Source organism: Archocentrus centrarchus, chromosome 22, assembly GCF_007364275.1.
Source record: "Archocentrus centrarchus isolate MPI-CPG fArcCen1 chromosome 22, fArcCen1, whole genome shotgun sequence".
Taxonomy (NCBI): domain Eukaryota; kingdom Metazoa; phylum Chordata; class Actinopteri; order Cichliformes; family Cichlidae; genus Archocentrus; species Archocentrus centrarchus.
Window position 1 is genome coordinate 19,176,438 of NC_044367.1, and position 13,944 is coordinate 19,190,381.

A 13,944-nucleotide genomic window follows, 5' to 3' on the forward strand; every position below is an offset into this window, starting at 1 on the left:
AATTGAGTTAGATTTCACCGCTGTTCACACCAATACTTTACACATGCTCACTTTTACACATTTATATTGCACATTAAAATAATAGCAATTGCATTTTTTAACTCCTTAACTGGAAATTTATGAAAACTGCAAAGCTAAGAAATGTGGTTTGTAAAACAACTATCCCATTATATCTGTATAAAGATAAAAGATAAAGATCCAAGTTTTATCTAGTATCTAGTTTTTACTAAGACTTTAGTAATATAGCTCCATCTGCAGAAAAACTGCAAGATTGCAATACAGTTAGTTCTATTTCATTCTATGTACAATGTTACTGTGCATAATATTATTCTTGCACTAATACAGTGCCATGGAACAATTGCTTTACAGTGTATATTCAGCACAATTAAAGTAAACATAGATTTAATTTGTATGGACCACATAGTTTATCTGGAAACTGAGGCATAATAATTTCCTGTTTTGCACTGCTTTGATTCAATTACATTTGGGACTATCCATTCATATCATGCAATACACTATAAGTGAACTGTAGTTTCATTGGATTTATTTTATTTTAATTATATTATTTTTGCTTTACTTTCTTTTCATGTGTGCTCTTCATTTTCCTTGTCTTATTGCAGTTTTCATTTATATATATATATATATATATATATATATATATATATATTTTTTTTTTTTTTTTTTTTTTTTTTTTTTTTTTACCATTTTTGAATGACCCAGCTTTCAACGAAGCGATACCAGCCAGTTCTTGTTAAGCATATACAGTTCCGTATACATGACCTGACTTATATAGGATTTATTTGTAGCTTTATTATTATTGTATGAATTCAATTGTATGAGTTTAAAAACACTAGGTTAATATTGTTTTGGTGTTCCCGAAAGTCCTCGCGATGGCAGGTGTGGTAGAATTACCGAACTCGGGAAACAATGTCAGAGTGGGAGGTCTTTCTGTCATAAAGCTTCCTCCTCATCATTGTTGGTGACGTTTCCCCTTCCACCCGGTCAGTCCTGTGTTGGTAGCTGGTAGGTAGGAAGCTAACCGCTGGCTAACCTGCCGTGCTACCTCCTCCGCCTCTGAAGGCAGCTGAACGGAACCGTGAATGAACCACGCATCTCAATGCATCCCCTGTGGCCGCGATGGCAGCGACAAAAACGGTCTGAGCCTTAGCTCTTAGCCATGTAGCTCAGTAGTCTGTTATATCTGTAGTTAATGTTAGTGTGATTCGTGCCCTTAGCTGTTTCCACCAGTAGCTAGCTTTTTTTCTGTCCGGGACAGACGGCGGCAGCTAGCCCCCTTTCTCGCCACTACAGGAGGATGCTGAAGCTGTTTGGTGCACTGGTTATCCTCGGACTGGCACTGGCGTGGATCACCTCCTGGGTGCTGGACAGCTATGACACGGCTTGGCATCCTAAACGGAGCGTTCAGCATCCGACTGTCGGTGATGGAGCTGGATCTAAAAGGAGTTCTCCACCATTTCCCGGCGAACACTTAAGCAATATATTCTGGTTTGTACAGGTGGGCTATTATTCCGTCTATAGTGAATAGTTACATCTAACATGTATACAATGTAGGCATCTGACTTTGTATTAAGGGTGAACTCTGAATGATTGACAGAAAGGGGTCGGTGTCCGCAAAAGTGTTGCAAGTGTTGGTTGAAAAGGACTTTCACACAACACAGAAAAAGTCAACTTTGAGTCAGACTTTGCAATCTTGTTTTATTGCCCTTATACTGCAAGAGCTGAAGGTGTTAGAGTCCAGCTTTAAGACCATTTAAAATATTATTCTCTACCTCCCCCCCCCCTTTTTTTTTGTTTGTGTAATTCAAGGTGTCCGATATTCACATTAGTCGATTTCATGACCCAAGGCGCATCCCAGATTTTGAAAAGTTCTGCACTGACACCATTGAGGTGATCAAACCGGCTCTTGTGCTTGCAACAGGTACAGTAATTTAACATCTAACTAGTTCCTGTTAAAGTCTTTGTATTATAATATGGCTGAATGGGTGTGGCTCAAAATAATGCTTTCCCAACGGATGACAGTTTGCTTAGAGCGGTCCTCACATTTTCCTTTACCACAGGGGATCTGACAGATGCTAAAACAGAGAGTAAGGTGGGATCCCTCCAGCATGAGGTGGAGTGGCAGGCCTACCACAACATCCTAAAGAGGTCACGTGTGATGGAGCGCACCAAGTGGATTGACATCCGCGGAAATCACGGTGAATAATCGTGCAACATTTTAAAAATTACTATGGTTTCTCCAAGCTCACTGATTCAGCTGAAACATCTTCAGTGTATGGAGTGTACAGCTAAGATTTTTCTGAAGAATCCATGGAGCATCCCACAGGAAGTCATCCTACCCCTCCTCTTCCCCCTCCTCCTCCTCTCTGACTGGATGTGAAACAAGATACCCTTACTTTGTAACTGTCAAAAAAAAAGGAAAGCTGGTTATGGGATCTGCTGTGTCTCTGACAGCTATCCTGCTGCTGCTGCTGATCGCAGCTGTTGAGTGTTTCCTGGCAGTTTATCTGTTTGTGGGTTCTCTCGTAAAGGCAGATTTTTTTTCCTCTGCTATTACGATAGAAATGTTTATATCCAGAATAGTTCATCTGTGACCTCCCATTTAGCTTGTACGCTGCTTAATCTTACGCTTATTTCATTTTTCTCACAGATGCTTTCAACATTATTTCACTGGACAGCATCACCAATTATTACAGGTCAGTATAAAGTGATCACTATGACAGTAAATGGTTTACATCCAGCAGAAGCTGAAGTATGTTGTGACACTCATGCCCCTGAAATCTGTGTAGTTGCAGACTTATTTTATGACAATAGTCCTGCTGTCTGATGACCAAAATAGAAGCGCAGCCTACATGAACAGACTTTTTTTTTTTTTTTTTCCTTTCATGTTTAACGTAACATTGCTCCTGCTTCTGTTAATGCTGGCTGGTCTTTAATCTCCCCAATATGCTTAAAGTTGTGGTTATCCTAAGTGAGAGGAAGTCTGTCTCCAGTACAGGGCTCTGTTTATTCATGTAAAATGTTTTAAATTATCTGATGGCTCTGTATTATACTGTACAGTAGCTTGATGCTCACGTTAACTTGTCTCCACTTTCTCTAGGAAATACTCAGCCAATCAGAAAGTAGGCTCTTTTCACTATGTTCACAAAACGTCCTTTGGCAACTACTCCTTTGTGTGTGTGGATGCTACCCTGACTCCAGGACCTAAGAGACCATACAATTTCTTTGGTATTCTCAACCAGGTGAATTTGTGCAGCACCTTTTCATGAACAATTATGACATTTTTAGAAAGTGTCGAGGCTTGAAGGACTGCCAGAGGACGCATTCTTCTGTAAGCAAATGTGGTCCATTAAATGTAAACAGGAAAGAAGATGGTAAACATATTTTTTGTTAGTAAACAGTGCTGGAAATGTGGATTCTTTGAAAAAGAAAATCATGGTTTACATTACTTTATTCTGTCTCTAGGAATAACTAAAGTTTCTGGGCAGTTTCTACTGTTGTTAACATTATGTTTTTTCTGATATGTGACAGACTCAAATGGACATGCTGGACACGTTCAGAACTGAAAGTCTGAAAAGCAACCAGTCGATCTGGTTTGGCCACTACACCACCTCCACCATTGTTTCCCCTTCTCCAGGAGTTCGAGACATAATGAGGCAAGAACATCCTGAATGTTAAAACTATTTTTTTCTACAGCTGGTGAAATGCAACATTTTTCCATCCCGTCATGCTGCAGACATTCAGCAGCCTACTCCTTTTGGCTGCAAGCTAAACTTATGTCTCAATCTTAGAATGATTAAGCCAAAGGTTAGAAGCATCTTGACTGGCTGCTGGGTTTAAATTCATGCTGTGGAGTAAAGTATGTATGTAGCAGTCTCTAATTGCAGACGTTTAACATGTCTAACTAGAATGTCTACATTTTTATGTTAAGATCTGCAGTTGCATATCTGTGTGGCCATCTACACACTCTGGGGGGCCTGATGCCTGTCCTCCACAGCCGGCATCCCCAAGGCACCCTAGAGCTGGAGCTGGGTGACTGGATGGACAACCGCAGGTGTTTAATCACAACATATTTCTAACAGTACTTTTCATTCATTTATTCTGTTGTGTTTTCTCACGTCTTTTTTTTCCTCACATCTCTCTCCAGGTACAGGGTTCTGGCCTTTGACCATGACCTGCTGAGTTTCTCTGACCTGAAGTTTGAGCAGTGGCCTGCAGTGCTCATCACGAACCCCAAGGATGCGCAATACGTGCACCCAGGGGTGGAGCCACTGGGTCGAATACGAAGGTCAACGCACATCAGGTGTTCTATATGTTGAATTCTCTTGTTTTATTTTGTTACAGTGCCACTAACTATAATTTCGAATATTTAGGCATTAATTTTCTTGTTTTTTTTTTTTGTTGTTTTTTTTCCCCCCTGTTCTAAAGGATCTTGGCTTTCTCAGAGTCCCCGATCACTGCAGTGCATGTGAGTGTAGATGGGGAACCTCTGGGGAAAGGTCACTCTGCTGGAGGCCCTCTTTATGTTGTGCTATGGGATCCGTCTCTTTACCTCACAGGACTGCACACAATCAGAGTTAAAGTGGAGGTCAGTGCAGCATTCATTATTGTCCATTTAAACATGTTCTGAGACGTTTGAATATTTCATGGGTCTTTTATTAGGTTAGGAAGATTTGTTTTTGCCTTTGTTGAATTATGAATAGCTATATTAGATTTGCTGTCTGGGAATTGTAGCCAGCAAAAACCCACTGGTGGCTAGGGGTTTATTGTACTCATACTTTTTTTCTTTTATGTGCTCTTACTTTCTGTAAAAAGTAAGAATTTGCTGAATTCTTCTCTTTCTACGTGTGCGTCTGAGTCAGGACTCGGCAGGCCGGTCGTCAGTGCGGGAGCAGCATTTTACTCTGGAGGATGATCTGACTCCCAGCTTCGGCTTTGTGCAGTCTTTCATCCTCCTCACAGACCACTACATCCTGGGCCGGGTGGCCTTTATATTCATGATTCTGCTGAATGTTGGTCTGCTCCTGGCCTTCAGGTTTATGCATGTTCCCTTGGGCAGAGGTGAGCTGTCTCTGATCACAGATAAATACATCATCATAATGTAACAGATAGCTAAAGTTCAGTTGCATTGATATAGTTACACAGGCAGGGCTGTCAGCTTTAATATGCACGCTGTAAGATTAATATTTTTTTCTTTATGTCTACAGGATTGGTCTCTCAAGCATGTATGTCACTTCACTTGGTCAGCAAAATGGATACTTTCTACTACTCTCTGCTGCTGTTCAATCTGTGCACAGCCTTAGGTGGGTTTACTCCTGTGCCTTATTCCCACTTTTAACTTTTCCAGCCTCTTTCTCCAAGTCATCACTGTAATCTATAAAGTAAATACTCATGTCTAATACATAATATAGTTCTTTGTGGTTGCCAGATTTGGACAGAGCAATGTAAAAATATAACATCTGGTTTTCTTTACAAGATTACTCTGTAATCTCGCCTTTGTTTCTCTAATCCGTGCCATCCTTCAGGCCCGTGGTTCGTAGGAGAGCTGATTGATGGCCACAGCGGTGCTTGCTTTGCCTTTGGAGTATTCATAGATGGACACTTCCTGGAGGGCAGTCTCACTTATGTGGTTGGAGTCATTCAAGTAAGGACATTTTTTTTTTTTTGTGGACACATTAGCCTCTCACTGATATCTATACATACGTGTTTTTCATGTCATATTTCCAGCTGTAGGCTGTAACTGAACATGTTTTGCTTTCAATTTTAATTCATTTTGTCTTCAGCAACATTTAGCTCACTGTTTTTGTTTTCTGTTTTTTGTTTGTTTTTTTAAAGCCTCTGAGAGAATTGTGAGAACGCTTTAAAAAGCTAAAATAAAATCAAGGACGACAACAACTGTGCACTACCTACCACCCTCTATTAGATAGCTAATAGCTTGTGATCATTGTGGCACCCTTAGAGGTGGAGAGGTTGGTTGGGGCCTTACTTACTCTTTTCAACTTTTTAGATAATAATCCTGGGAAATAAACTTTCTTGGATGGAGAACGGGGGGAAAAAAAATCACTGGCTGAGTCGTGCTGTCACGAACTGGCTCAAAGTTCTGACAAAATAGGGAGACCATGCAGGTAAAGGAGATTAACGGAATCCAAATTGGTTTAATGAAATGAAACTGAAAGGAAATATGCAGTAAGAAAGAAAATCAAATCTAACAAACTAAATGCTTGCAGGCTGGGGAGGAGAAAGAGGATGTTTTTTTAAATAATTAGTCAAGTGGCAACAGATGTATTTCCTCTTAGGACTTGCCTCTCACACCCTGCCTGTCTTCTACACGAGCCAGAAAGAGGAACGACAAAACAGGCGGAGTTGGCAGGGCCATCACGATGTTCACTCTCTAAAGCCGTAGCCTACGATGAGCCAAATGCTTCGTTCATAAATGCATGTTCACGTTAACTAAACTCCTTTCCTCTCTGCCAGCTCCTCTTCTTCAACATGCCCCTCACTTCTTATCTCTGCTGGAGCCTCCACCACCGTTGCCGTGGCAACACCTTCCGATCCCACTTCCTGCGGCCGGGCTGCCGCTGGAGGACTCTGGCTGTTCACCTGTTCATGCTGCTGCTCCTCACCTGGCAGGCCCATTCCTGTTACTTTCTCCTGGAGACCTACGGTCCCATGGCCTTTTTCCTGTCTCCTGTCCGCACGTGGGCATTAGGGCTCAGCCTGCTATTGGTCTACCGCGCCTGGACAGGCCCCACCCCTCTCATTCGTGACAACAGCAAGAGTGTCTCTCCCTCTTGACAGTAATTGCACGGTACCACCACTGTTTCCCCTCAAGCCTGACTCTCAAATATATTTTACTGTCTCTATCCACGGCGAAAGCCTCAGTTTTCCCCGCAAAGCAGCTCCCTCCTTTCTTTCTCTCTTCTATCCGAAGCCACTTCACAGTACATCACTCACTATCCTGTTTCTAGATAGTGTTGTTTACTTAATATGCATGTTATTGTAAAGCACCGGCGAGCACATTTCTGGCCATATTCATAGCAATGTGTACAGTCTATAAAAAACAACAAAAAAAAAAAAACACCTTGGATACAAAAGGGTAAAAAGAGCCAATTTGAGCTATGTGAAATCTAGTCCAATGTATGCTGCTGTTGACAGTGTACTGTATTAGAGCTGTTTTCTGCTGTGGTTTAAGCTGACTCATTTAATTGAGATTTAGCACTTTTTGGAAGTGTTGCCTTGGCCAAATGCCACTTCACCACTGCCAAAGGATGAATAAGAAGGATTTCACTTTTCCTTTTCTTCTTCCCTCTATATGAAACCATTTTCATTCACTAATGAAGGCTGGATGTGCCAAAATGATTCTTGTGGCTATCTTCTGACAACAGCTCACGCAATTAAGAAAAGATTAAACCTCATTTTTTTTATGCAGTAAGCGTTTCCTAACTCCCCAGCACAACGGTTATGGTAACTCCTGCAAAGTTGATACCAGTAATGGAACCTAAACTATCATATTCTTGAGTTAATTTGACACATAATGACAGATAATCACAAGAAGGGAAGTACAAATTAATCAAGTACTGTAGCTGATGTGTGTACAAGAGGTTAATGAGAGCAAGTCTTCAAGTTAAACAACTGCCAGTACTGTTCAGTGTTCACATTGGAATATTCATATCAAAACTTTAATGCCAGTTTTTACCGAAACGCAGAGAAGCCGCCTCTACTTTTTTCATGCTCCTTCAAACGTGACTACAGAAAGCAGCTGTTTGTTTCTCAGGAATGTGAGCAATTGAACAAAAAGCTGGTCCCAGTAGTATTTCAGGACAATGTTTTTATACTCCATAGTAGCTCAGTCAAGTAAATCCATGTTGAACAATCCAAATGAGTGGTGGCTAAAAAAAAAAAAAAAACAAAATGAATGTTTTAATAGATGTCTTGAAAGATGAACCAGTGCTATGCTGTTTTTATTTATTCATTGTTCTATATTGTGTGATTATTATTTTTTTCTTCCATTTTAAACTGCACTGGAAAGTATTCTTCACTGTTGGGATGAGTGTGGTTAGAGAGATTTTAGAGCTTTCCCTGTGTTGGAAGTCAATCTGACAGGTTTGTGTGTGTGTGTGTGTGTGTGTGTGTGCATCCATGTTTTGTCTATGTTGTTCAGAATGTTAATCTGTGGGAGCTGTAAACTAAGTCTTTAAGTCCTTTCCAGTCAGCAATAGCAGTTGCCTGCATTCCACAAGAACTAACAAAAATGTGTTTTTTGTTTTTTTAAATGAGCTGTGTGGAGAAAACTCATAGTTTAATACTAGAACAGCTGCCACACTGAATAAATTAAAATATGTGCTCTCTTGATGGCGGCAGTTTAATAACTTACTTTCCCCCCTCGCTGCACAGACAAGTCTTCATTTGTACAGGAGAACCACTAATTGTACAATTCCAGGAAAAAGACTGATGTTTGGAAATTCTGGGCTTTTGTTATTGGGGAGTACTTCTCTAAGGACACTCAGTACCTCAAGCTGTGCAATCTGTCCACAAGGAGGCGGTATTGAATGATTCTAAATGATCATGACTATGCTGCATTTTACTTTCCCTTCAGAATTATGCATGTGACTGTTTTTTGTTTTCCCCCCAATCAACAAAGCATCAGAGCTGCTTTTAAGGGACCGGTTTATTGGTTTAATGGCACTAAATGATTATGTTAGCTATGAGTCTGAATGTGATCTGTATTTTACACAAGAAAAAGTGACTCCACTACCACTGCATCTCTGACAAGGAGTGTACTGTAATGTGTTCAAACACTGAAGCATATGATTGAATAGATGAGTTTTACACCTGCCACATATTTTTCTTGTGACAACTGAAATTAGAGCCAACCACTATTTTATTTTATTAATGGTTTCTAGTGCTGTGAAATAAAAATGTTCATTATAGTAAATGATATCTTTTTGTATAGCTTCACTCATTTCCACATGATGTTACACAGGAGTGAGTGAGGAGACCAAACAGTGAAAAAGGAAGATCAATCAAATCAAAGTCATGTCCTTATGGAGTTTTCACTGAAGCCTCAACAGAAATGTCTCAGCTGAAGAGTGGCTGTCAAACCATTCTTAAGCAAGAGGAAAGGCTGACATATCCCAAATTACACAATAACTGGGCTAAAAATCAGTGTCAACAGGTCTTACAGTGTGATGAATCCAAATTTGAAAATTTTACCTCAAATCATCGGCAGTATGCAAGACAGTCAAAAGTGAATGTTGACAGAAATTACAATAAAGCTGTAATATTTGGTCACACCAAATATTGACTCAAGCTCATTAGAATTGTACAAGCGTTTTTTTTTTTACCTTATACATTTCCCTGCATGTTTGCACAGTTCAATAAATTGCTGCACTCATTTCCCCATTTTCATAGCAAAGTATACAGAAATGATAGTCAGCATAAGGCTTGCGCACAGTCTTGAAAGTGATGGTATCAGTAAATAATATTGTTAATTATTCTATTGGGCAGAACTAGACAGAAGATTGGAAAAATGTTGCCTGCTGTGACAGTCAGATGGTAGGGTCAGAATTTGGCATCAACAACATGAAAGCATGGAGCCACCCTGGCTTGGATCAACAGTTTGTCAGTTTTGGGGTACCATAGAAGATTGTTACAGTAAAGCTGAGAAGTTCTGACATTATCCCACACTGGCACTGTTAAGAGACTGATTTTTAGGTTAATATAAAATAATACTCCCCTCTACATTTCTTTAACTGCTGCACCAATTTCCAAATATCTTAAGTCCAAAAAGTGAAAATTTGTTTGACTTTGAAGTTCACTTTAGTTATATTTCCTCAAGAATATAACATCAAATAACAGTTCACAGTTGTAATTAGCTGGTCTCAGTTAATCAGTGCAATATTTTACTGTAGTTGATTAAGTTAGTGTTAATGGCAGTAATAAAAAGGCAACTAAGGTTAATTTCCCAAGGTGAGTGGTGAGAAGGCAGCCTCCACTTTTTCACTGTGAAATCTTTATAATTTGCTTTCCAATGTTTCCACCTTTCATCATGGAGCAAAATGCATCTGCAAGAAGAAGAAGAAAACGATTAAACTCTTGCCACTGAAACTTGTGCAATAAAAAAAATAAAGTATCAAATACCTCCCATAGTCTCTATACCATCCACCACAGTCTCCAGCACCTGAAGAGTGAAAACAAAGTTAAAGCAATGAAAACAAAGACACAAGCAAGGAAGAAGTGTGCATTTTGCAAAGCTTCCACACATCACCATTTCCCCTGTACCTTGATTTGACCTGATTTGATCCACTGGCTGAGCTCATACAGGGAAGCATCTGCTTTGCTCATGTAGCTGAGCACAGTAAAGCGTTCCCGGGTGATTTTCTTACTTCGTAGGTTCTCCTGAGTCTCGTCACTCAGGGGTGGAGGATACGGCACATCCTTGTTATACTGTGAGATCTGACCACACAGGATTACATGGCTGCTGTTGTTCATCTGGAGACGAGTGCAGGTCGATGCGTCAGGTTAAGATTATAGGGCACAAAACTCTCATTGTTGCAGTTATAAGCCACCTCAATCCCTTTCAACTCTGTTATTTTCCAGCATATATAGTTTATGCCCAAAATTATTCATATCCCTATTAAAAAAAAAAATAAAAAAAAGAGGGGTGGGGGGTTGGAACATTTCAGATGCATGTATTTTATTCCTGTCCCAAATTATTCATACCTTTCACCTGTCTCAGTATTGTAGTATACACAGCCACAGTATGTTCCAGACATCTCTACAAGTTAGGCAACAGCAAAGTTAAGCAACAAATTCAAGACATGTTGATTTCTAAAGTATTTCCAGGGGTTACAAATTGAAGGAAGTTGGCAGAAACAGTTCATGGTGAGTGCTTGGACATCTGGCATAGTTAAAGAAAAAAAAAAAGTAAATATTCACATGGATGTCATGGGCTACAAAGCCATATCCAAGCAATTCCAGGTCCCTGATGCCACAGTCTAGAGCATCATTAACAAGTACAAGGTATTCCACGCAGCCAATAACCTGAAGGGATGTGTTAGAAAACCCAAGGTGACGCCCCAGCTCACAAGAAAAGTGTTATGGGAGGCCAACAGTAACTCACATATCACAGTCAAGGCTATTCTGCAGAATCTGGACAACTCTAGAACACAGATTTCAAGAGATCATTATGCAAGGGGGGGGGGGGGGTGTCTTCATGGACACTGGAGCTCAGTCTTTGGAAAAGCTCATTTGGATGAAGATCTAAGACTTTGGTTATGTGTTATGATCAGATGAACACTTTAGGAACCAAGAAGTGGCTTTTGTTTGGTGAAAGAAAAAAGTGGCACATTTAAGCAAACTTACAACTTGGTGGAATGAAACAGGACCAGTATTTCAACATTCTCAACAACATCAAGCAGTCTGTAGAAAAATTTCATCTTGAGCAATAATTAACTTTCTAACTAGGTAAGGATTCAAAATATACAGCTGAACCAGAAATTCTGGCGCATGCATATTAATATTATTCCCCTGGAAAGAACAAAAGACTAAGGTCGTGGCAACAAATCCCTCAAATACCCTGACAAGTTAGCTGAAGCTTCCCTGTGGAGAGGTCTACAAACCTTGTGATCAACTACAAAAAAAAATAAATAAAAGCATTTAGAGGCTGTGATTGCAAATAAAGGCTTTGCTATTTATTTCTAAGAAAGGGCATGACTTATTATCCTTTATTTATCCAGGTAAAAGTATCTTTGAGAATACAATCTTTTTTTCAAGACGGACATGCACAATATCATAACTCAATAATTCTGGACATGAGATTTTTTGTAAAAAAAAAAAAAAAAAAAAGTGTCATAAAATACTAAACTTATTAAATATACTGAAAATTCATGTGACTGTACTTCTTGCAGCAGTCTTATGATATTGTACAATAATACATTTGGCATGCCAAAAATTTGACAGGGGTATGAATAATTTAGGGCATAACTGTACATAAGAAAAGTTAGGCATCAATTAGATAAAGCACAGTTTAAAAAAAAAAAAAAAAAAAAAAAAAAGCGACCATCGCAGTACCTGTGCTATAACGGCATCACTAATGGCACCTCCCACATTGTCAAAGTAAACATCAATACCACTGGGACAGCTCTCCTTGAGCCTTGTCGGTACATCCTCCAGGCGATAGTTGATGGCTGCAGAGAAACCCAGATCTTCCACTAAAGCTTTACACTTCTCATCAGACCCACAGATCCCCACCACTCTCACACACCCATCCAACCTGCCAATCTGGAAAAAGAAAAGGCAGGTAACCAATTTACAAGGTTAAGAACATCATTCTGGTGATTAATTTAAGGTCTACAAAGGTTGTTAACGAGTAATGGATCCACATCTGGAACTTGCTGCATTTACCTGTCCAGCTATGGAGCCACAGGCGCCAGCTGCACCGCTTACCACCATTGTCTGATTGGCCCCTTTGGTCACATGACCCTTCTCCCTGATACCCAGTAAGGCAGTGAGGCCTGTTATTCCAACTGCACCCAAAAAGTAGGACAAGTGCCCATCAACCAACTGTGGATCAACCTGCAAGAGACCAAAACCTGAGTGACATCAGTATTCATACTGTAACACAGGGTATGAATCAGTTCCTTCATATTTGCAGAACATGTACATAAAAATTGCACGCCTATCATTAAGACATGTTTCCTCTTCCTGTGTGCAAGAGGAAATATGAGCCAGTTCACCCGAAGGTGTTGACACAAGCAGCCATAGAGACCTTCTGTAAGCCACTTCCGGTCATAACAGCATGGGTCTGCCAAGGCCAGTTGAATGAAGTGACTATATCTCCCTCAGAACAAGTACTGCAGAGGCTGGACTCGACCACTCCAACACCACCACCATCCACACACTCGGACAGCCGCCATGGAGTCAGGTAATCAGCACCGGTGTCCTCATTCATTCTACATCGCTGACAAGGAAATAGCATTAGTGCAGTTAAAAAAGTTGCATCACATGACATTTTATTTGATTTATAACGTTTAATTACTCCAGACAGTAAATGCTAAAAGTTATTAGTGATGCCTGCTGTGCATGTATCAGTGTGATGTGTCTGTATTAATACCATATAAGGGTCGACTGAGAGATAAAGCGTCCGAGCAAGAACCTCCCCATCTTTCAGGTCAGGTGCTAAAGTAATCTCCTCCAGGCGGAAATTTTCCGGAACTGGCACCCCGTTTTTACCTTTATGCAAAGAAAAAAAAAAGGTTAGGTTAACATTAGCCACGTGATTGTAGCAATGCTACAGTACCAATGACGGTATAAAAGGACTGCTTTTTTGTTTTGTTTTTTCAGTCACTGTGCAGCACAAGATGAGAAAGAAGAATAAGTTACACACCTGGTCGCGAGTTGAGAACGACTCTCTGCACCTTCATCTTAGTGAAATATCGCGAGCACCTAAGTTGTTTGTAGCGATAACCAAAACAGGCAGCAAACGTCAAGCTTCTGTGTGCGCTTAATTCGGCCACCGTATTAGAAAATCAATGAGGATAAAATGTTTAACTGTCAAGAGCAACACAGGAAGATGCTCAGCTGTTTACATTACCGAACAGGTTTCTTCTTATCAGTTTGGAGCCTAGCAGAATGTTAACAAAGACCACTGAGCAAGTCACGACCGCATAAAGCGAGAGGATTCCCTGTTGCAATTTTCCGTCTTCGCTTAAATAGTCAGGCAATTTGACCAATTATGACCGGGGCCTTGATTGAGAACGTTTAGCGATATATCGGTATTCTATTAATGGATATTTTTTTTAATTGTACAATATACTAAAATAATATAAGCCCTAAAGTGAGATAGCTGAATGAAAATGCAACATTACTACCCCGATTTTACAGTGTAGCGGGGGTTTACTATCTTGCCTGTCATAAACAGTCATA

General features: G+C 40.1%; 2 protein-coding genes across 3 annotated transcripts; one reads left to right on the plus strand and one right to left on the minus strand.

The window, feature by feature from the left end:
- The first annotated feature begins 989 nt into the window (after nt 1-989).
- On the plus strand, nt 990-8,953 carry tmem62 (transmembrane protein 62). Of its 2 annotated transcripts, none has more exons than XM_030719674.1 (14): nt 990-1,155; nt 1,312-1,516; nt 1,828-1,939; nt 2,079-2,216; nt 2,669-2,714; nt 3,119-3,260; nt 3,550-3,674; nt 3,950-4,072; nt 4,166-4,321; nt 4,447-4,606; nt 4,881-5,079; nt 5,226-5,321; nt 5,544-5,662; nt 6,493-8,953. In XM_030719674.1, exons 1-14 carry the CDS (start codon nt 1,118-1,120, stop codon nt 6,811-6,813), a joined length of 1,980 nt encoding a protein of 659 aa, XP_030575534.1. In that variant the 5' UTR covers nt 990-1,117; the 3' UTR covers nt 6,814-8,953. The 2 variants fall into 2 exon arrangements, with proteins under 2 accessions (XP_030575534.1, XP_030575533.1); XM_030719673.1 differs by having other exon boundaries at nt 1,000-1,155; nt 1,277-1,516.
- A 131-nt stretch (nt 8,954-9,084) lies between these two features.
- Nucleotides 9,085-13,778, minus strand: ptgr2 (prostaglandin reductase 2). Its single transcript, XM_030719675.1, has 9 exons — nt 13,613-13,778; nt 13,406-13,464; nt 13,133-13,251; nt 12,788-12,979; nt 12,424-12,594; nt 12,091-12,300; nt 10,300-10,509; nt 10,159-10,198; nt 9,085-10,082 (listed from the first exon to the last, which is right to left on the minus strand). Exons 2-9 carry the CDS (start codon nt 13,440-13,442, stop codon nt 10,018-10,020), a joined length of 1,044 nt encoding a protein of 347 aa, XP_030575535.1. The 5' UTR covers nt 13,443-13,464; nt 13,613-13,778; the 3' UTR covers nt 9,085-10,017.
- Nucleotides 13,779-13,944: the final 166 nt, after the last annotated feature.